The following is a 22,084-nucleotide window of genomic DNA, read 5'->3' on the forward strand; positions in this document are numbered from 1 at the left end:
TTACAACACCCTACTGAACTTCTTTCAGTTCATCCTGGGCACAAGAGCATGTGACAGATTTTGAAGGTGAGAACCTGAGTCTCAAAAGGTAAAGAGCTGTAAGCTAAACACCTGCCAAATGTGTGTAAATGGTGATACCATAATTTAAAAGACAGGTATCTCCACTTTATTTTATTCCTATATGCTGTCAGATCATAGTGTGGGCAACTGTCAACTTCACTACATCTTTATCTCAGATTCTTCCTTCACAGTCCATCCAGAAGTATCTGGATATTCACCATAGAGTTAATCATTATATCCTTAATCATCAATACTAGGTGACTCTACAAAGATGATCTTAAGTGAAGCAATCTGTTCACAAGAACACTGTATGTCTCTCAAGGCTTCTTTCACACTGTTGTGGGTTTAACTTGTCGCTAAGGTCAACTAAGTTATAAAAGGAGGAAGGGAACACAAAGACATCCAAAAATTCTCTTGTAAATTATAAAACTTCCTCTATTAAAAGCCAACTGAAAATTACCATGGGTAAGATTTCAAGAAGAAATTCTACCCTTGTCCATCACTGTAATATTTGAAAAGCATGTATTATTTTTGTGTTATGACTAGCCCAGTAAGAAACCAGATTAGATGATACAAAAGAATTTAGTCCTGCTATACATTATCATGACAGCCTTAAGATCTTCCCTTGATTTTGCTCCCAAAACCAACACTTTTGTCAGTTAGACCATTCAGGAAAAAAACATGAAATGATGCCATGCTCAAAGGAGAGAACACTTCTCTGTGTATATACAGCACTTGCCACCAGCAATATATACCAGCAAGAGTAGCCCAATTCTTCAAATTCACCATTTTCAAACACTCTGCAACTCTTCATCTTCAAGCGTTATACAAAAGACAACGCATTGGTCACTTTAGTCCATACAGCAGAAACTTGCAACTTCAAATATGAGATTAGTGAGCTTAGCTCCCAGAGCAATCCAATGTGAAGTATCACATTCAGCCTATGATGTAAGGAAATAAAGTGCAGGTAAGGAAGCAGACATTAGCTCCAAGTATCCAAAGCAGTGCTCACAGTGAGACTGTTTGCATTTCACCCATTGTTTTGTAAGTATCTTTTAAGACCTGGACCTCTAGTTGAAAATGCGGAGGGAATAAAGAGAAACCCTGCTGCTTCACAACATAGCAAGAATAAATAAACAGAGCTTAAAAACTGGAGAGATTTAAACAGCCTGTGTGTCAAAGTAGAGAGGTATTAATACCCTGACGTAGCATGGACAGGACATTCAAGCTCCTGCAAAAGAGAATTATCCAAACTAACACATTATCTATTTCCCCACCTTGAAGTTCTCCACTTCTGCTGTACAGTTCCCTTCTCTGCTCACGCAAATAGGCACTCATGCTAATAGCATGGGAGGAGGACTCAAACCTGTAATTAAAAAAAAATATATATCCAGTCAGTTAGCCATCCATAGGAGCATCCTTCTTCTAAGCACCAGTCAGCTCTAAACAAAAAGGTCTTCCCTGCATGTTGGAGCAAAATTATCGAGGCAGACAAAAGCACATTTTTCCTATAAAACTCCATCACTGATGCACCACATTCTGCCACCTCTGATCAACACAGCTCAACCAGCAGCCACCCATGACACAGACCTGCCCGCAAACCATAGAAATGCTCCTCCGCTCTATCAGCTGGAAGCAGCCAGGCATTTAAGTAGGAATGGCCCCAAAAACTGGTAAAATCCACACCAAAGCCATGGGCTAGCACCATGTAAATTGCTAACTGACCTATACATAAAAATTAAAAACTAACATTCTCCTGGGAACTAGGGAGCAAGAAATTATTAAGTATTTATCGTATGGCTCTAATACTCCACAAGGACCAATCTGAGAGGCAGAGACAAATACTTTCCAACTAATGTAGCCCCATAAACATGATTTTTGCCATTGATAGTAAAAGGCCACAGAGTGGACACTGATCTGACACCAGAAGGACTCAGGAGGGCTCTGGGCTTGCCATGGCTGGAGCTGGGTGTCCCTGTCATCACAAGTGTCCCTTGGCCAAGGGCTTGCACCCAACCTGCCTGAGCTCAGCGCTGAGGACACCCCGCATGGCCAAGGGCTGCCGCCCGGGCAGGCACTGCCCAGCAAACACCAGCCCTTTGTGTGCCCGGGCTGGGCGCTGGGCAGCTCTGCCACTGCTGCTGGGGACCAGGGAGAAGGTGGTGGGGACAAAGCATCTTCAAATAGCCAAAGTGGACACAAGACTTAGAGGGAAGATGATACCTTTCACGAACATCAAACTCCTCAAGACGCTGATGATTTGCTGTAACAACCCTCACCCCCTCCCCAACCCTTCTGCTAAGGAAGACTGAATCAGCCTTAGTGCTGCCCAGAGGGACGCTGGAAACACGAGCATCACACCAGAGAAAAGGGGCAAGCTTTTGTAAGCCTTCTTGTGCAACAGTGTTAAGGTTATTACTATTAATGAGGCTTTTCTGCTTTAATTTGGACTGCAAGTGTTAGTATTATTGCAACTGAACTAATAACAATCTATCAAAATACAACAAACACATAAGATTTTAATTAAACGAACAGTAAAATCTTGGCTCCATATTGATGATGCGCTCCCTAGTGAGATATTAAGCATAACATTAGCGCCATGGCCCAGAGGTCTTCTCCAGGCATCAAAACCAGAAGCTTCAGGTAAAGGCAAACTACAGCAATAAACCTCAGTCTCCTCCTTGAGACAGCGACTCAGATTATTCCTCAGAGCCCTGCCCTGGCTTTTGCTGCAGGATCTCATCCCATTCACTTCTAACCCACAGCCATCCAGTTTCTCTCCCCTATTTCCCCTCCTCTGCTGTTTCCTTGATCTGCTCTCCTCCCACGTTCCTGTTTACACTTAACTCCTCTACTCTTGTAACTCCTTTCCCCATGCTGATCCTCCCACAGCACAGCTTTCAAAAAGTTTTTGTTTTACATAGAATCACATAATTACAGCTAAGCCTGAGACTAACGTATTGGGTCTTCGACATCTGCTTGTACAATTCACTCCTTTCCTACCAATGCCCAACTTCCATCTTGCAAATGTGATCTGTAGGGAGACAGCAACCTGAACGTGCACTTGGCTACCTTTTGGAAGACAAGAAAGCCAGGTTTATGATGGCATGAACTATCTGAATTCCCAAAGCACCCCTCATCTGAAGTTTTCTTTTTTAAGACAATATTAAACAACTAAATACATCATGACTTTTTTTTTTTTTTTTTTAAATTACACCCGTTTTAAAGATAGGGAAACAATGATTCAAAGTCTCTTCCAAATGCTAGATACTGATTTCCAGACAGCAGGACACAATTGAGGAGTTCTCATTCTTTCCACTAGTGCTAGAACACACAACTAGCAAAATACTTAGTATTTATAAAATTAGCTTACAGCAAGCTATCACAGGACACAGCACAAACACCTGCATCCATCTGTGAGTAAAACACAAGGTGGAGCCCTGCCCTAAGAGACTTCTGAAGTGCGGAATTAAATGCAGGTATTCTGACAACAAGTGGAAGGCTCCTCTGATTTGGACGGAGCTAATGGAAAGGCAAGAAAAAGAGCCTTGCAGCCTGGCATGAAAAGCACTGAAGATGGGAGAGGAGACAAGAATAACAGCCCATCAAACACGTACATCCCTCAGTGGACTGAGAAATTCCATTTCAGTGGAGATTTCCATAGACATAGTGACAGCTGACAGAAGACAGATAACCAAATATGAGATCCCAATAAGTGCTGCTGTCACCGCGGTGCCGGCAATGACTCTGTGACAAGACCACGAGTGGTAAGAGACATGCTGCTCCTATGAGGTTACGCACCTTCACTTTAAACAATTATACCCACCTTCACTCTCTGCTGACAAACTAATACACAGCCTTAAACTGCTGTAGGTGAAACAGAGCATCCGTATTCCTCAAACCTAAATGGTCCAAGTACACCCAAGAACAGACACAATATGAGAAGGTGAGCAGCCCTATGTTGCTCCAATATACATCTGCAAGTCAGAGTAAATTCAAAGAGTGTAATTCCCAACCCAAACAGCCATGGGAGTGTTAAAAAAAAAAGGGGGGGGGGGAGGGGGGCAGGAATAACCATGGGTTGACAGGGGCAGGCGGCACCTCTGAAATCCTCCAGGCAACAGTTAACCTTCTAATAACAGAAGATTACATAGACAGCTCATCCTGTGAGAGGGAGAGAAGGCAGTGCAGAAGACACTGGTTTCTAACTGGGGCCTTCGGTACTATGAGAATACAGCCACCAGATACACGTGCCTGTGGGGCAAAGCACAGGGAGTTCTGGATAATCAAGAAATAACTTTTAGATGAAAAAACAACCCCAACAAACAATCTGTAAAGAGGATGCAGAACACGAAGCTCCCCTCCCACTCGCCCGAAACAGCTGATTACTCTCAGCCTTTCCCTTTTCTGAAGTTACTGCATTATTTCCCCACCATATAACGATCTACCTCCCATCCCAAATGAGGATTTCTTTAATAAAAAAAAACCACCCAGACTTCATGGATCCCCATCTCCAGCAAAATAAAGGGTGAAAACACCAGCTCACTTCCAATCACTCCCCCTCCAGCAAATATTCCACTGTATTTTTTAACCTTGGACTCTCTCGACTCCAGAGAGCAGAGCCTCACAAGGCTAAGCACCGCTCAGTCGGGTAGTGAAAGACAGCCCAAGCCCTGCAGCAGCTTATAGTCCAGAGGCATGCTGAGGACCCACCAGATACACTGCTCCTGCTGCAGCTGAGCACGGTTAAAAGGTTAATGCCTCAAGCTGCTGGTACTCCCCACCACTGCTCCCCTCTGCCATTCCCTTGAATCTACCATGAAACTGTTTTCGAACAATCTTATTGTAAAAAAATCATTTAAAAGACTATTTTGGCAGTACTGAGTTAGGGAGCAGCCACACACGCAGCTATGCTGGCAGAGCTGAGGAAGCTGTGATCTTTGAACTTGGAGCACCCGCTGCCAAAACAGCACATTTTGGTATCCCCCAAAATCCTCAAGAGGCCAAAGAGAATGACCAGCACATGTAGTCTGGGAAGAGATTCAGCACAGCTCCCCTGAATCTAGGTGTAATAACAAGACCATCTCTCCTCTCCTAACAGCGCTGCTCACCAACAACTCCTCCTCATTTCTTATTCTTGCACATCAAATTTGTTCCCCCAAATCCTTCCCTTGGCCACCCAGCCTCTCACTCTCTCTCTCACACTCTCTACCCAACCACTTAATTCTTTCCGCTCTGAACTCTGAATTAAAGGAGTTAGTGATAGGATTAACCACTTAGGCTATCTAGTAATTATGCAGTTATCTTAATTCTCTTTGTCCAGTCTCCTTTATCGCACTCTTTAACAGGTCCTGAATTTACCGTGGACAAAGATAGGCGTAATGTATCACTGCATGCTTTGCGGCAGCTTGTATAATGGGATCCCAGTCCCAAGATGAGTCCTGGAAAGAGCTACACTCTAAAAACAAGTGATGAATCCGTAACAGAGATCTTACCAAGGCTTCAGCTTTGGGCATTAAATCTCCATCTCAAAACCTACACTCCTCTCGCGCTGTGAAACTGCGATTAACAGCCAGTGTTGTGCAGTACTTGAGGGACCAAAGACAGCTTAGGCACAGCTTTAACATTGTCCCAGCACTTACTTGAACAAAGGGGTTTTAGGTCTTTGCGGTTTCTTCTTTGCGAAGAACGCTGCAAATTCTCTGCCAGAGCTGGCGTAGCTAAGCTGGGCGGACGGCTCCGAGGCAGTGCGAGTGTTCTTCATATCCAGATACTCTGTCAGCAGCATCTGCCAACAGAAGGAAGGGGAACTCAGATTTCAAAGTAAAACAGCATTATAATGTAACTTGAATGTCTAGGATCTTTAGGTACTCTGTAAGACTGGAAAATTAATAAAAATCTCAAAAATTCGAATTAACAGAAACCTAGCTTTATTTTCAGAAATGTAATCCTAGTGACTTATATGCCACTGACACTAATTTGGTAAAAGCTCGTTTTACATTCCTTGACCAACTCAATCTGCTGCAAAACCCTGATGGTACCAAAGGTATCTTGCAAGAAATCCCCACTCCTCCCAAAATTGCTTCCAGCAGCAGCAGCAACAGGGAGATGGTGGGTGCGTTGTTGGCCGGTCTTTACAGACCAATTGCCTACCACAGCTCTTAAAAACATAAAGGTTAGCAATATTGACCTGTTCAGTTACAAAAGCATATTTTATATATGCATATGTATGCCTATGTATTTTCTATATATTTTCTATATATTTATATGTAGAAATATAAAACATCCACACGTGTGTCCAGGTGCATGTGCTGCAGGTCACGTATGCTGTTGGAAAAAATCCTGGGAATGCTGCAAAAATTGCCCTTGAATAGCTCCCAAACCAAACATGCTGCTTATACCACTGAAAATACGAATTCCCACAGCCGTCAGTTCTGCCAACGTAGTTTAGGATTGATTCTCCTCTAGCCCAGTATACTCGCTAAGGGGTCGGGGGGTCCCTCTTTGAGACCAGGGTCCCCTTTGTGAAACCCCTGAAGCCCTGAGTGGCCTGACATTTGATGCTGTTTAAGCAACTCCGTATTGCAGAAGCAGAAACAGATTCCAAGTCATTCACTTTTAATTTCCTTGTGTCTGAAGATGGAAAGAAGCCCCTTACAAATTAACTTTTGTCAGTGCATTCAGAAAGTCTCTATTTATTTTCAGAAAACTCTGCCTACTTGGAGGCTATTAGTAATGTGTTCCATTTTAATAATTAGCTAGTCAAAGCCCAAAGAGAGTTGTCTGTAATGAAAGGAATACATCAGTACTGTGCTAAGTTTAAACAAATTACATAGGAATAAATATCTAGGCAAATGGTATCATGCCCTTAATTAGAAACAATTCAGGATAGCTTGTAAAAAAAAAAAAAAAAAATTACAAACACAAAGAAACTTCGACTCCTAAAACATCTCAATTAAAACTTTACCTGAGCTCAAGCTTTTAAAATGCATGCTTTTGTTAAGAGTAAAAATAATCACTGCGCTAATTTTTGACAGTAATTTACCAAATCCGTTTGTATTCGTGTATGTGCATTTCATCTTCTCTACTTGAATTAACAATGCTAAAATCACCACAAAAATGTAATTAAACCCTCAAACTTAATCAAGTTAAAAAAAAAAAAGAAAAACATTTAGCAATTTGTTCTCGCATTATGGATGAAACCTCTTTATAATGGATTCCACGACTCTGGTGTCACTTTATATCCAGGACTAGGAAATGTAAAGCATGTAATACAGTACTTGGCTGCAAGATTACAGTAAGCCAACAGAGGTTTGAGCTAGGAACATAATGAATTATCCCTGTTGGTTACAAAGTGAAATAGAGAAATAAAAGATGGGTTTTGGTTAGATATTCAGAACAGTTCTGCAAACGCCACAGATTCAGAAAAAGAGGAGAAAATTGTTAATTTATTATATTACTAGGTAGGCAGGGCAGGATGGTTAGACGCAAGGCTCTGAAAAAGTAAAAAGCTGTAAAGGAGTAAAAATAGATGGTTTTGATAACTATTCTCAAAGTTCATCTTTAAGTTATAAAATTCAGGCATAGCAGAAACCGTGCTAGACAGATCAAAGCTCTTTCTGCTCCAGTGCCCGGTATTCAACAGTTACACAAATTGTTCAGAACAAAGTAATTAAGTGTAAGCATGGCTGAGCAGTTACAATACGCAGCCAAGTGGGAGAGAAGTTAAGACAGGAGAGATCTTCAACGCGCAGTACATTTGGCTTGTAACTGCAGCATGAAGATTAAAACCCTTATAATTTTTAAGCAACGCAATTAACACATGGGCCAGTCTGAAAATCTTGCCAGCTACATGCCTCAAAAAACAGCCTGAAGTTTTCGTTTCTCGTTGCACTGTGCAATGCATGGCCTTCACCCAATGTCATCGGCCTCAATTTATTCCTTACGTCTAGACAGTCAAAGTTATCCAGTTGTTCTGCTCTCACAGTCCTAGTAGAGGATTTTAATAAGTATCATATTTCAGTGTTACACGTTGTGGCCTGGCCATGTACTTATTAAAAGCCACGGCAAGCTAGAACTTTAAAATCGACTTAAAAGAAAAGAAAAAAAAAAGACATTTTCCTGCCTATCTAAGCGAACAGGAGCTTTCCTTAACCAACGAAGTAAGGGATTTCATGATTTGGTCCCATAACACCTGATTAGTAGTTGCTAAGCCATCAATCAAAAACCTTGTTAGACATTAATCACACGGACGTACAGCAAGATTTATGCGTGACTGTAAAGTTTGCAACATCCCATTCATCTATAACAATGACTTTGACTTTCTGTTCAATGGTTGAATTCTGCCATCCATGTAGTATATTTACATCAATGTCAAACAAATAAAGCCATACATAAAGCAAGAGAACAAAGCACTCTTTCTTCAATTGCTCTTTGGAAATTAAAATTAATATAAAATGTTTTATTAAAAAAGCAATATTTATGGATTTGGAGGCTTAATTAAATTCTCAAATTTCAAAAGGTCACATCAGTGTGTGTAGCCTGTCTATCACGTTGATCTGATAACAGCTTGCGCTACACTGTCTTTCTGAACTGCAACGGGGCAAGAACAAATTTGCTTCCATGTCTGACTGCTGCTTGCACTTGCTGTGACTCTCCAGATCCACATTTTTATTCCTTGGCTGAGCCCCACAAGAAGTTGTGTAAGTCGTTATGTCTTATCGTGCTCAAGACTGACCTATGAACAAAGCGTGGGCAATAAAACATGCCTGGCCACAGGGTGACAGCTAAATTCATTCATTATTTGTACCTCCTGTGAGGTTTTAGATAGGAGGCCTGAGCTCTGAATAAGCTCTGTTCCATCAATTAAAAGCTGTAAATAGGTATTTCACATCCTCGTATACTCTGAATTAAGATGGATGCTGCAGTGTGAACAGTTTGCTCCATCAGAAAATCATGACAGTTTCAAACTCGACACCATCCACACTGATTTTCATTATGCCTTCATATATTTGGGAGATCCAGAAAATCAAATGAAAACTAACACCATACCATGAATTTTGCAGGGGTAAATGGGATGACCAGGTAATTACTGGCCTCTCCACCTCATATTGATCAGGGACAAAAAGCACAGAACAGATGATAGAAGACTCTATTAAAAAAGAATTAAGGGAGAATAATAGAATTCACATCCAGCAACATGGATTTACAGAACAGAGATCTTGGCTAACCGGTATTCCTATGATGATGCCAAACTTACCTTTAAATAAACAGAGAGAGACAAAGTTATATTTCCACCAAGGACCTGACAAAAGCTAAAACACTAAAAGTCAACACAGCATCTCCTAAAAGAAAAACGAGCAGGCACGTGACAAGATCCTTAACATCCAACTAGAAATGAGGAAACCACCGAAACTGGATTTTGCAAGGTCCCAGAAATCTTAATTCCTCCTTTCCTTTTGTCCTCTGTATTCCAAGGGAAAGACAAGACTATTCCAGAACGCTTCTCTTTTGTTGGATTGAAATCTTCTCATTTTCAGCCTAAGTTTGGTCCATCTCATGTTGCATTTTTAAAGCAACAGTAATTAGAAGAAGCTTAATCAGACAATGAAAGCACATACAAGAGTGGCTGCAGCAACCCCTTTTTGGACTGAATGGACCAGAACTTTTCCCATTTCAAATTCCTATGAAAATAATGACTACAGAAGGTTTGTAAATTATGATGTTTTGGGGGAAAATGGCAAATAATGAAGTGAACACAGCATTAACAGAATCATCTAATTTTCTTTTTTATTATTATTATTTTTCATAATATAATCTACTGTAAGAATTTCAATATCAGCAGAGGTAAATCTCTACATCTAGGGGAAAAAAAATATGAAAGTCATGATCTATAGGATTATTGTATAAAGCTGTGACTCTAGCAAATTTGGGAACGCTGAAGATAAACAACAGGAGAGAAGGTCCCACTGTGATGACGGGTATCAATTAGCTAATTGAAAATGGCTAAAGCAGAGAGTTTTGTCAGAAGGAAAAGTTGACAGCATCGCTCTGTACTGGTCTCACATCTGGAACGCCAAATGAAACCCTAGCATTCATAAAGAGAGATCAGGGAAAAAGCGGGTGGAAGGGTGCTCAGAAGAAGCCTGGAAGTTACTGAAAGGCTGGAAGGCACGACTTACAGCAAAACACCAAGAAGCCATGAGCTCAGTCTTGTTAGCTTAGCGAAGAGAAGGTTAAGAGGTTACTGGATCAGTCTGCGAGCACGCAACACAGAGGGCACAGAACTGATGAAAAAAATCTTCGCTAATGAATTTTTTAAAAAAATCCAAAGGCTGGAAAGTTGAAGCTGGACAGGCTTTGACGAGCGGTTAGGCATACATTTCCAGAGCATAATTAACCACTTACATCAGAGGTTACACTGTATTGTCTGTCGCTGATTTTTTTATTTCCCCCAGTCAAGACTGGATGCCTTTCTAAAGCATGTGCCTTCTTTCAAACAGGAATTAATTCAAGAAAGTACCATAGCTTGTTTTATGCAGAGGTCAGATGAGAAGATCACAAGAGCTTCTTATAATCTAAGGATCTTAATAAAGCCGTCGCACCATTCAGTGCCAGCTCTCAGGCTCCTCCATGAAGGAACCATTAGTGTTCAAAGTACTATTGCTGCACAGCACCTTTAGTTACTGTTTCAAGTTGATATAGGAAATAAAACCAGCTACTGGTAACGTTTGTGTTTGGTGAATGGGCTTGCGCTAGTGGAAACTTCTCACCCAGGCCCGTCTTTGGCAACCACTGGCCATGAAACTACAAATGAAGGAACTACAAATGAAAAAACCTACCTCACTTGTACTTTGAGGAATCTGTAAGAGTCAAAAAACCCACAGAAATAATACTCTCACCGTCTGAGAATGTCTCTAGTATTTTGCTATGCAGTACTGGCAACTGGAAACAAGATTTATTTTCAGCTTATTGCTCTGACACCCTGGGCAGCTGCAGAAATGTTGGCATTTCAGCTGTACTGACGCACTGTGGACTCCTCCCAAGTTGTATCGGCCTCCGAGAAGGCTTTGGAGTTACCTTTTAGTTCGACCTAGCAGAAGGAATCAGAAACTGAGATTACAAAGCAGAAAGGAGATTTCCTAATGGGATTTCAATGAGGAAAGCTGGTTAAAAACAGAACAGCAGATTCAAATTATCCTACATCCCCTAGTTCAATGGGGTTGCTCGGAGATGCCCGGTGACAGCAAACCAGTGCATGCATTAAGGAAAGGCACAACATTCCTGAGAGATTATGATATCCAGCTACAGGTGATTTCAGGGGCAATGAAAACAACTGCAAAGGAATCCTGGGGAGGGGGGAAAAAAAAAAAAAAAAAAGCAAAGCTGGGAGTTCAAGTAGGATGCACTACTGTGACATGCACTTACTTCTTTGTAAACATATGAAATGAGGCGTCATTCTTGAAGCTCTGGAGACGGGAGGTAACTACGAGCAAAGTGCCAGAATAAGGCAAGAAAAGCAGTGGCACTCTATGCGAGACAGTAGTCTATAGCTAATTACCCAGTAATTTGCTGTATCAAAATTCTTAATAATTAAAATGCTGTAGTAATTGTGGAATTTAACAGAAAAAAAAAAAAAACAGTTAATTGAATTCTAAGAGCACTGAGCATTCTGCATCAGTTGTACCACGTCGACAACAGGAGCTGAACACACACATGGCAAATACGACAAAGGACAAAGCAATAAGGTAAGTCTGAAAGAACAAAAACAATTTTTAGGTGCCGTGAATACTGTTTAATGCTGCACAACCTGCTTTATCTAATCCTCTTGTTGCCCATGAAATTAATTTAACTGAAACATAATAATAAAACCCCTTCCAGAATTAATTCTCTCAAGGCATTGCCCAATTCCATTATTGTACAAGAAGCAAGAATTCCTTTTGTTTTTCATTTTTGGGAAAAAGTAAAAAATAACCCCAGAACTATTTAGATAATACTATCATTGCCGATGCTACTACATTCATTATCAATGCTAATTGTCAATTAGCGCAACTATTACTGTAGATCTGTGAATGTGCATCTACCTCCAGGGAGGAAGGCAGGGAGGAAACAAACCTCATAACTACTTTAAAAACACAACTTCTTAAAAGCTGTTTTAATTGGCAATGAATCGTACACCTGCTTGGATTGCTTTGGAGAGTTTAAAAGCAGAACCTTTTCATTTCAGAAGCTTTTGATAACACATGCATGGACTTTATAACCTTAGCACCACAGGCTCTGACTCTACTTGGTGTATGGATGAGCTGAAGTCACTTGAGACATATATACTAATATAATGGGTTTCACACTTGGTAGCACAGGAAAAGAAGAAACCTCTATGTGCTGTCACAGTCGTCAACATCAGGCTGGAGGTTCCTCGAACCAGCCAGCGCTGGCCAGCACTCATTTCATTTCACCACTCTTTATGCAAGCTGCCGCAACAGCTCACACATCTATCAGGAAAGGGGCTTTGGTTCGGTAACAAAAGCCTGGCATAACGATTTAAATAGCAGTGTTTTCTGCAAGTGTTTGCTAATTAACCCCCTGATGTATCAACACCCCTGTGACATATCGTTATCAGACGGAACAGATTTAAAGCGAAACCCTGGTCCTGCTACAAGCGCCGAGACAAACATTGCCGCCTTGTACAGGGCGAGGTTGGCATCCACTGACTTTCTCAGCTGCTGAGAGCACGAGAGATTGTGTCTTACTGCTGACAAACACACATGATAAAAGGCCTCTTACCATTACTAACTTTACCCCACTCCCCTGTGCCGCATCAGCATTAGAAGTTTCACCTTAACTTATACTTGTGGCTCGGAAAATAAGCAGCTAAAAGAAAAAGCTGCTGAGAGACTACAGCAGGTAACCTTCTCTTCTGCAAGATGTGAGCAGGCACGTGATGCTGAAAAAGGGCTGCCTCTTCTTCAAGTCCTCAAGGGGGGCTTTGCAATTGCTTTCTAACTTTACTGGCTTTACTATCTACATAACCAACAACCCAGTACCAGCTCATACAAAGGAACATGATGAAGGTCATCTCCAGTTTAGTGACGTATAAAGTAGTAAGACATTTTCACTGAAATTTAGTCATCTGCCCTTCATAAAGGAGAACAGGAGCTGGGATATCTTTTTTTCCAGCTTTCCCAGCAGTTCTGCTGGTTTATTTATTTATTTTAATAAAAGAGAAACAAATACTGATGACAAATTTATTTAAGCTACTAATAGTCAATTTGAATAACTGGGTCATGAAACAAACGGACAGCATTTAGTTTTCTCCAGGCACATCAGCTGTTCTGCAAATACAGATTATGCTAGCAGAAATTATCCAAGTAACAAGGCCGCTTTCTCATTTTAGTCTCAGGCCCTTACCACCAAAACAAAACACAAACCAAAATAGAATGAAGGTGGGCAGCACGGGGAGCCAGTTGGGATTTATTCAGTTCCTCCAAAGAAAAATCCACGTTCTGATGCATCTTTCCATAGTAAAGCTGGCGTTTCATCTCCATAACGACAACTGGAATCAGCGAGACCTACACGCAGCTTGGAGGGTTTTGGTTGAATGTTGCACAATGCCTCGGAAGAAAGAAATCCTTTTGCAATTTTTGACAAGGAAACCCAGCTGGCCTCTGGGCAGTAACTTGTAATTGCTGGGACTGTTTGATGACTATATAGAAGCATAAGTGTGTGTGTATGTGTATAAATACATGTGTGTATATATACATGTGTGTATATATACACTAATATACACACACAGAGGTATCTTTAGCACATTGTTCTTCTGATATGACTGATGAGAACTTGTAAAACACATATGGTTCAGTACGATCCAGAGGATGGATAACTAGCCAACTGTATTCTAAAATGGACCAAAAAACAATGAACTTTGTCAGGAAGGCATAATTACCACCTGCTTCATAGACGGCACAGAATGAAGTCTCTTCCTGCAAGATTAAACCACGCTGTCTTTCAGTTTGACTGGACTTTCTTTTGTTCGTGTAGCATATAAAAAGGTCAAGGAGGAGTGTAAGAGTTGAACAGGTAATTGAGTGCAGATTTCTGCTCTGCAATTATAATTTAGCTAAGCTTCACTGGTTCTGCACATTTTGGAGGTGGGGAGGATACAGTTAGAAACTTATGTTTATAACTGGAGTAAAGCTAAACATTTTTAAATCACAAAGAAGGAGGGTGTATTCGCTCACATTTAGTGTCTGTTATACACCCACCTTCCAGAGCATCCTCTGGCTCAAGGAAGAAATGTGCAATTCTAACGTGCAGGAGAAACAGTGCTACGCTTAACCCAACTGATCTGAGCTTCTGCTGCTCAAACTGGCACATACAATGCAGCAGCAGCAAAGGGAGGAAAAGGCAGCATGCTGTTTAAATACCAACCATGTTAACTCATGGATAATACAGCACACTTCATGTATTTCATGTCTTCAACTAATTGCTTAAGACATCCTGCTATAGTGTAGATGGTAACAGTAGTGTGCCCTCAGTCTTCATTAAATGCCAGCTCTTAATAACAGACTCCAAAAGGGCTTTAATTGCATTTACTCGCAGCTCCTGAACTTTAAAAGTTGTTAATCAGATTTCTCTGTAAATGGAATGACGATTAAAGGTTAAGTACAGGTTTCTGAAATTTCAGCAGTTGAAGACGCATTGCCCTTAACAGGAAAGAGAAACTACCAGCCTTGACAGGAACTAAACATCTTAATTAAATACTCAGAAGTACAGTACTTATTTCTGCGTGAAGTTCTATTTTCAAATGTCAAACTTAATCAGGCACTTGACAAAAATGTGCAATATCCCTACAGCACAGAAGAACAAAAATGCCTTGGGATTCTTTCCTGAGGAAACACCTGTATGTCTCCCAATCCTCAGCTCCCCAACAAATTCAAGTTCTCCAAGCCACTTGTCCCAAACAACAAGGAAGAAAGTTTTATGGCTCTCAAACTGCAGGAGTCCAGTCGAGAAATAGGATACAACATTTTTCAACATGTCAGCTTTTCTCCTGTTTGCTCAGTTTATCCCTGTAACAAGCGTCATGCTGCCAAATAAACATAAGGGTCCTCATAAATCTGACTTGCAGAGATTTATTTCCCTAGAGGGTACAGCCCATCAATTATCACCAGTCAAAAGTATAAAAACTTCTTCATCGGGAGTAAATTTAGTACATCTGTACTCTGAGAGCAGCTTGTTGCTCTGTGTTTTGGTGCCGAATACTACTGAGAGCATCCAGGCGTGCGGCTTCCTGCTCCTGAACTTGAACCCTGAGCTACCCAGGACACTCACATGGACGGAGCAGTTCAAGCCCTGTGCTCCCTCTCTCGTGCTGCTGCTGGTAATTAATCTACCTCCCATATTCATATCCTACAGACTCATTACGACAAATATAAAAACTGAATACGTCAGTCAGACAGAAAGTCAAGCCCCATCTGAAACCTGACTTGCGATTTATTCCAATTAAACTAGGATTCCAGTCTCCGATTTCAATTCATTTGCAGAGATAGATGAATTTTGTTGCACTTGCGTAGAGGGCTGTACAGCAGTCACAAACAGACCTACGTGGGATCCATGATAGGATACTTTATGCGAAAACATTACAAAATAACAAGTATTTCACTCAACTTGGGGTTCAAATTCTAATCTGAGCAAACAGCAACTGCACCTGGGATTATCTCAGAGGCTGAATAAGGGACTCCAGGACGAGAGACCTTTGCCTTGGGTCATACAGGCACTGGGATCAGCTGCCAGAGACACCGACCCACCTATGTCACATACGTGGTAATTTGACTATATAGCAAACAAATTAGCACACATCGTCATATACTGTCGTGCGCGTTAATTCGTAAGAACTTGAAGGAGCAGAATATTTGTATAACTAGATACAAAACTGCAGAATTAATATTTAAAACTGGATTTTAAGTCTGAATCATTTTTTAATGACAAACTACAATCGTAGGAGAATATATTTTTCCAGTAAGCTATATAGCAGCTATAGCAACTGCTAGCCCACTGCAGCAGTGCTGCATGGGAGAGAAAAATCAGCCACAAAAAAAATGTGTACAGTGGAGGTGACTATTATACTTACAACCCAGAGCATGAAAGAAATTTGTAGTGGAAGCTGCAGAGACAGACTGTGCCTTCAAGCAGTATCAGATAGTGGGAAAGAAACGGTGTAAGGAACAATGAAAGTTAATTAAAGTGAGTAACAGAACTGTACAGCCACCAGTTGCTTCGTCTTCTTTCAGATCAATTAAAAACTTCATCACAGTGACTTGAAAAACGGAGGATGAGCAAGGAAACTTCCACCCACCTCTTCGTAATACGCTGCTGCAATAGGAGGCATTACCCACAGAAGTGATTTACCAACTAGTGGCAAGCATGCGAAGGAGTGAAAGTGGATTAAAAAAAAGGCAGTCTGCTATAGTTAAACCCAGTATTGTTGCTTCATTATATATAAAAAGCTTTTAAACAGATCTCGCAGGAACGGCTATGACGTCGCATCTAAAAAAGCCTACGCTTCGTAAATTCATATGTAATCTCTTGCATTTGTAAGAATTAACTTGAAGACTTTTGATCTCACACCTTTCAGACTGTCTTAAGAAGAAGATAGCACCAAACAGCCCTGTTTAACAAGCACCACGCTAACAAAAAATGCGTGTCTGATTCTTTAAACACATGTTGGCATTTTCTAATTGACCAAATTCTTGAAGATCCAACCACATCTGAATCTACAACCGTGGCCCAAAGGCAAAGCACCCAACAGAGAGAAACGGCCCATAAAATTAGTTGCATGAAAGGTTTATACAAAAGAGCAGCTAAATACTAGGGCAGCAAATGTAGGCTTCTGTATGAACAAGCCTAGTGACTCCAAGACGTCGACAAAAGGGCATGTTCCCCTTTGCCATCAACCCAGCAGCCACCATTTCAAGCCCAGCTTGTAAGGCCACTGACATCTTTGAAATTACATCAGAACTAGAGACCCTCTTTGTCAAACTTACAAAGTATGATTTTAAATTCCTCCCATTCCCACCTGGATGGAAGTACGTAGCAGTGCAGTGCTGCCAGCAGTCTGGTTTTGGAGGCTTAATATCATACTTTAGCAAAAAAAGTGCCCCTTATTCAGAAATACCTATTTCTGTAACGCTTCAGGGTCTTCGACGTTACTACAAATATCCTGATGCCAGAGGGGGGAGCTCACAGCATAGACAAGATTCCCATTTTCAGGCTTGGGGGAAAAAAACAATAAAAATTTCAAATTGTTCACAGCTCTTGTGCGTGAGCCATTCCAGCCTTTTAAAGTACCCATCAGGATTGTTATCCCTTCTGCCTTTTATGCTGCTCTACAAAAGGTACAGCACCGGGCCACCAAAATGCCAACGTTAAGCAGATTATAACGTTTCTGAACATGTTCCATTACAGTAGATACTTGAATGCCTTTCTGCATCAGGGAGCCTTTTCCTCCCCCTTTCATCAGCTTATCAAATGAAGCTAAACAGTAACGCTTGCATCTAATGATACTAGGGACCTTGTAATGGGATTAGGAAAAACACTATCATTAGTTTCAAGGAGGAATGTGACCTTGAAGACATTTCTTACTCTGCGCTTTAAAGGGATACAGTAGGAACAATGAAATTAATTCTTACATGGGGATGAAGAATGGGTAGGGAGAAGCAAGGGGTTTTCAATTCCCAGGCAGATAACTGTCTTTCCTCCCGCATTAACGGCAGGTAAAAAAGCAAATTGATTACCAGAATGAAACCTGGAACAGAGAAGGAAAAGACAGATCCTTCCTAAAGCCAGTCTGAAAGGCTCTTGCCTCAACAAAAGCCATTTTTAACCAAGCATCAAACGTCAAACCAGTACGTGCAACAGCCGGTATGACACTACGGTTTCTTCCCCAACACCCTCCAGCACCCATTTATCTGACCCCCCGGTTAGATCAGCGAGTGGCACCGCATGAAGCGCCAAAGGTCCTCGCTGGGACACGGCATGGGGGCTGCGGCCACACAAAGAGCAAAGCCAGCTGAGCTCTGCTTTTATGGCAATCCTGACAGATAGTGTTGTTCAGCTCTTCAATAGAGGACTCTGCCGACAGCCGCACATCAGGACAACTTGCCTGCAATCCCACCTGAGGCCTCCAGTTGGGAGCTTAATTTCTGAAGTACTTCTCAGCACTGAGAATACTCTGCGCCCTGTTGAAACACATTCAATTTGGCAAGTGTTCCAATTATTTTAGATAAAATTTCTCCAGCAAGACCTGCAACTATTGCTTTTGTTTACTCAGAAAAGTGTAAGTGCTTCTGGAGTCACTATGTGGCTTCCAATACCCAAACCAATCATGCATGTCATTGTTTCCTTCAGTAAAAACATTTCTTTAGATTGCCAAAAGGAAGTGTAAATGCAATAGCAACAGGAATCCATTTTAAAGCTAAGAGCCTGACAAAAAAAACACTTTGTATTTTTATAGGATCTAAAGCAAACAATATACCAGTACTGTTGCTCAGAAAAGGAGCCCCTCCGGAACAGCACCGTGACATCTCCGTCCAGCCTTTTACTACCTTACTGCAAAGCGCCTCTCTTTCATTCTTCGAGATGCAGGATGTGAATTTATCGGTATTTTCCCCAGCAGGAATCCCAGAGCCTGGTCCTTTCTAACTGAAATTCTAGCTCACATGAACCTCCTGAGGCCACTGCCATATAGTCAATTTTTAATGATAATATTCTTTGGTTGCACTGCAATTGCACAATAGAGGTGGGGATTTGTTTTGTTTGTTTTGAAAGAAATGAAAGAAATTAAAGAAAACCAGACCAATATATCAGGTCAGCAAGCAACCTGGTCCAGAAGGCTGGATATTTGAATTCAGGTTCCAGCTCTGGCTCCAGTCTCTCTGAATATTCATTTTACTGGTGCATGGTACTGAACAGCATCAAAGACGGGGACCGGGACAGGTAAGTCCAAACAAAAGCTATACTGTCTGGGACAGGAGCAAAAAGGCAGAGTGTATTTGTACAACACCTTAACCCTTAAAAAAAGATAACACTAAATCCTGCACGGACATCAGACCTAGGTTCGCGCAGAAGTCCTTGCAATGTGTGTGAAACTGGCAGGGTAATGCCACTGGGTGGAGCCAGGATAAAGCAGATGGCTGCAACATAAATTTCAGCGCTCTGCCAATTTTGCTACCATTTAAGTGCTGGCTTTCTCAAAAGAAAAGCTGCTGCTACCATGGCAAATTCTGTCCTTTGAGATTCAGTCAAACCCCCTGCACCAATTCCCTCCTGCTCCTAAATTTCAGAGATTAAAACTGTGTTTGTTTACTCAGAACGCTGCATAGACACCGGCCATCGCTTCATGCTACCACAGTAATGAAAACAACCTTCTTGCATCGCCTGCAACACCACGAAAAAAACAGAGGACTGTCAAATTCAACTCAGCTGATGAAGGGACTACCTACCATTTCAAGCTTCTGGGCATTCATTTTAAAATCTATCGTGTTGTAATCTGCAAAGCCCATCCTTCACAGCACACGACTGCAGTTGGACATGCAAACCTGGCTGAGTAATGCCATCGTAGAGAAGTCTGCATGTCCAGTTATGCCATGGTACATTTAACATGTATACATATAACTTTTAAAAAATAAAGTACTGCTTGGTTTCTAACTATGAACAAGAGTTAGAAGAAACGAATAGACAAAACCTGCATTAACTTGTCTCCATTTCAGATAATTACTTGTGAGGGTTTTTTAAGACATTTGTGACTCACAAGGGAGTCTGTAAATTTACTGTCTTCTGCAATCTAATAATGTTGGCAGCGATGAGAGTTACCTATTTATTGATGTGTGACACCAATCTATCTTCAACGGATAAAAAAAGCTGTTACTTAAAGACTTCTGCCTCCCCCTCGTAGTGTGTACAGCATCTATTGAATAGAATTTCTTCAAATGCAAAAAAAAAAAAGAAAACAAGTAAAATTTAAAAAACAGTCCACAGAAGTTGACAGAAAAGAGAGAGGGAGGATGGAAGAAGTTATGTTACTCAGCTGGATAACATGGCAGGGAGATTTGTCACTTTTATTTACAACTGCTAAAACAGGGAGGCTTAGAAGAGACCACGCAGGATGGAACAAAGCTACTGGACCAGGAATCAAAGAGATCCAGAGCATATTTTCAGTTCATGTATCAGTTTGCAGCACAACCTTCGTTTCTTCTCTTTCTCAAGTCACGTTCTTTGTCTCAAGCAACATTTAACAGAGAATTTTTGCTGAATATTTGTTCAGCGTCAAGTATACTAGGGGGCTGATCTTTGCTGGAATCTCTTAATATTCCTGAGATGCAAATAAAAATGGCATTGAGAACAGATGCGTCTGTAACATGGCTCCAAGGAAGGGCAAAAAAATCCAGGACCACAGTAACCCCTACAAGTGCAATACCTCTCAAGGTAAGATGGTAGGTGAGACTAGGTCACAGTCAAACAAAGAAAAGGCAACAGGCACATTTTAAAATACATCGTGCACTTTAAATCCTACAGACGTACAAATCACTGTCAAGTATGAGCCAGCAGCTCCCAAGTGCTTCCTTACTCCCTTCCATTAGTCTGCTGCTTTTCCCCCTGATCCTATCAGTCATAAATGGAGGACTAATATATACCTTTATTTTCAAAAAGTTGAAATGCATCACAGTCCAAGTGTAAATAATTTATAAATCAAGGCAAGTACGATTCTGGTACATGGCTGAAATGAGGATAAAGCTTTTAAGAGGAGGAAGATGCGTGCACATCCATATAAACACACACAGTTCGCCACTGCCAACCAAGACTTCACAAGGAAACCATCACTCCCCCTCCCTCCTCCTTCAGATTCCCTTGATTTTAATATTGGTCCTTCAACCAAAAGCTCATTACTAATCCAATTTTAATGTCACTTGAATTCTTACAAATAAGGAGACCACACAGGGAGATGATGATTTTAATTCTGGCACTTAAATCAGAAGTGAGAAGTTAAATGCAACGCATACCCTCCCCCTTTTGTTAATTCTACATTTAATTGCAATGTCTTGTTCTTCTAAATCCCAACTTGCAAGGCAGTATTTAGAACTAAATCAAACAGGCAAAGATTCAAAGCTTTGATAACCCACGAGCTGGTGGATTGGCTCTCTAACATTTCATCCATCACTGTGGATGGCAGGACTATAATCCCAGTGATTTTCCTGGAATCACAGAAAATTGGAAGAGACCTCAAGAGATCACCTAGTCCATCCCCACGCCCCAAAGAACCAGTTATATTGTCATGCCTGACGGATGTTTGGAAGTTTTTAAGGATGCTACACAACAACAATATAACATCCCTAAATCATTCACTGCTTACATACACTAGCCATTAAGTTAGAAATAAAGACAAGAAATGTTCAAGTCTCCCTTGCCAGACTTTAAGCTCAGTACTTCCTATCCGATCATATCCTGGAAAACATGTGATTCCCCTCCTCTTTTCAACTCTCTTGATATATTTGAAAGAAAAGCCTCCCTCCAGCCCTTAATCTCATCTATAAGTAAATGGATTGTTCCTTTTTAACTCAAGTCATTTTTTTTCCTAAATCTCTGATCACACTGGTTGATCTCCTTTGAATTCCCCCCCTATTCTTTGGCTTCTTCCTTGAGACCATAGTCAAAGAAGACATAGGACCACACCTGAAATCTTTTCAACAATGACTAGAACAGGATTATTTCCAGACATCCTGCAGGCCATGCTCCTCTGGTACTCGGCAGGGCAATAGCTGACTTTTTTTTGGTGACATACTGATGCACACCCCATTTGTAATCCCATGTACCACACAACTCCTTGGCCAAAGATGAGACATACCCAACTCTTCACTTCACATCCATGCACAGAAATAGCCAAATGCATACCTCTTCTTTTAAATTTAGTTTACTAAGGTCTTCCAAACTCTAATTGTATTCTCCACTATGCTTCCAAGCCCCGCCTTCC

General features: G+C 41.1%; 1 protein-coding gene across 2 annotated transcripts in view; it reads right to left on the reverse strand.

Moving 5' to 3' along the window:
• Positions 1 to 22,084, reverse strand: part of EXOC4 (exocyst complex component 4) — a 421,757-nt gene that overhangs the window by 302,078 nt on the left and 97,595 nt on the right. For both annotated transcript variants that reach the window (XM_072857159.1, XM_072857168.1), the window contains exons 8-9: positions 5,703 to 5,848; positions 1,338 to 1,426 (exon numbers count right to left, since the gene is read on the reverse strand). In XM_072857159.1, the coding sequence (XP_072713260.1) occupies positions 1,338 to 1,426; positions 5,703 to 5,848 (235 nt within the window). The remainder of the gene's footprint in view (positions 1 to 1,337; positions 1,427 to 5,702; positions 5,849 to 22,084) is intronic.

This window comes from Ciconia boyciana, chromosome 1 (assembly GCF_034638445.1).
Source record: "Ciconia boyciana chromosome 1, ASM3463844v1, whole genome shotgun sequence".
Lineage (NCBI taxonomy): Eukaryota > Metazoa > Chordata > Aves > Ciconiiformes > Ciconiidae > Ciconia > Ciconia boyciana.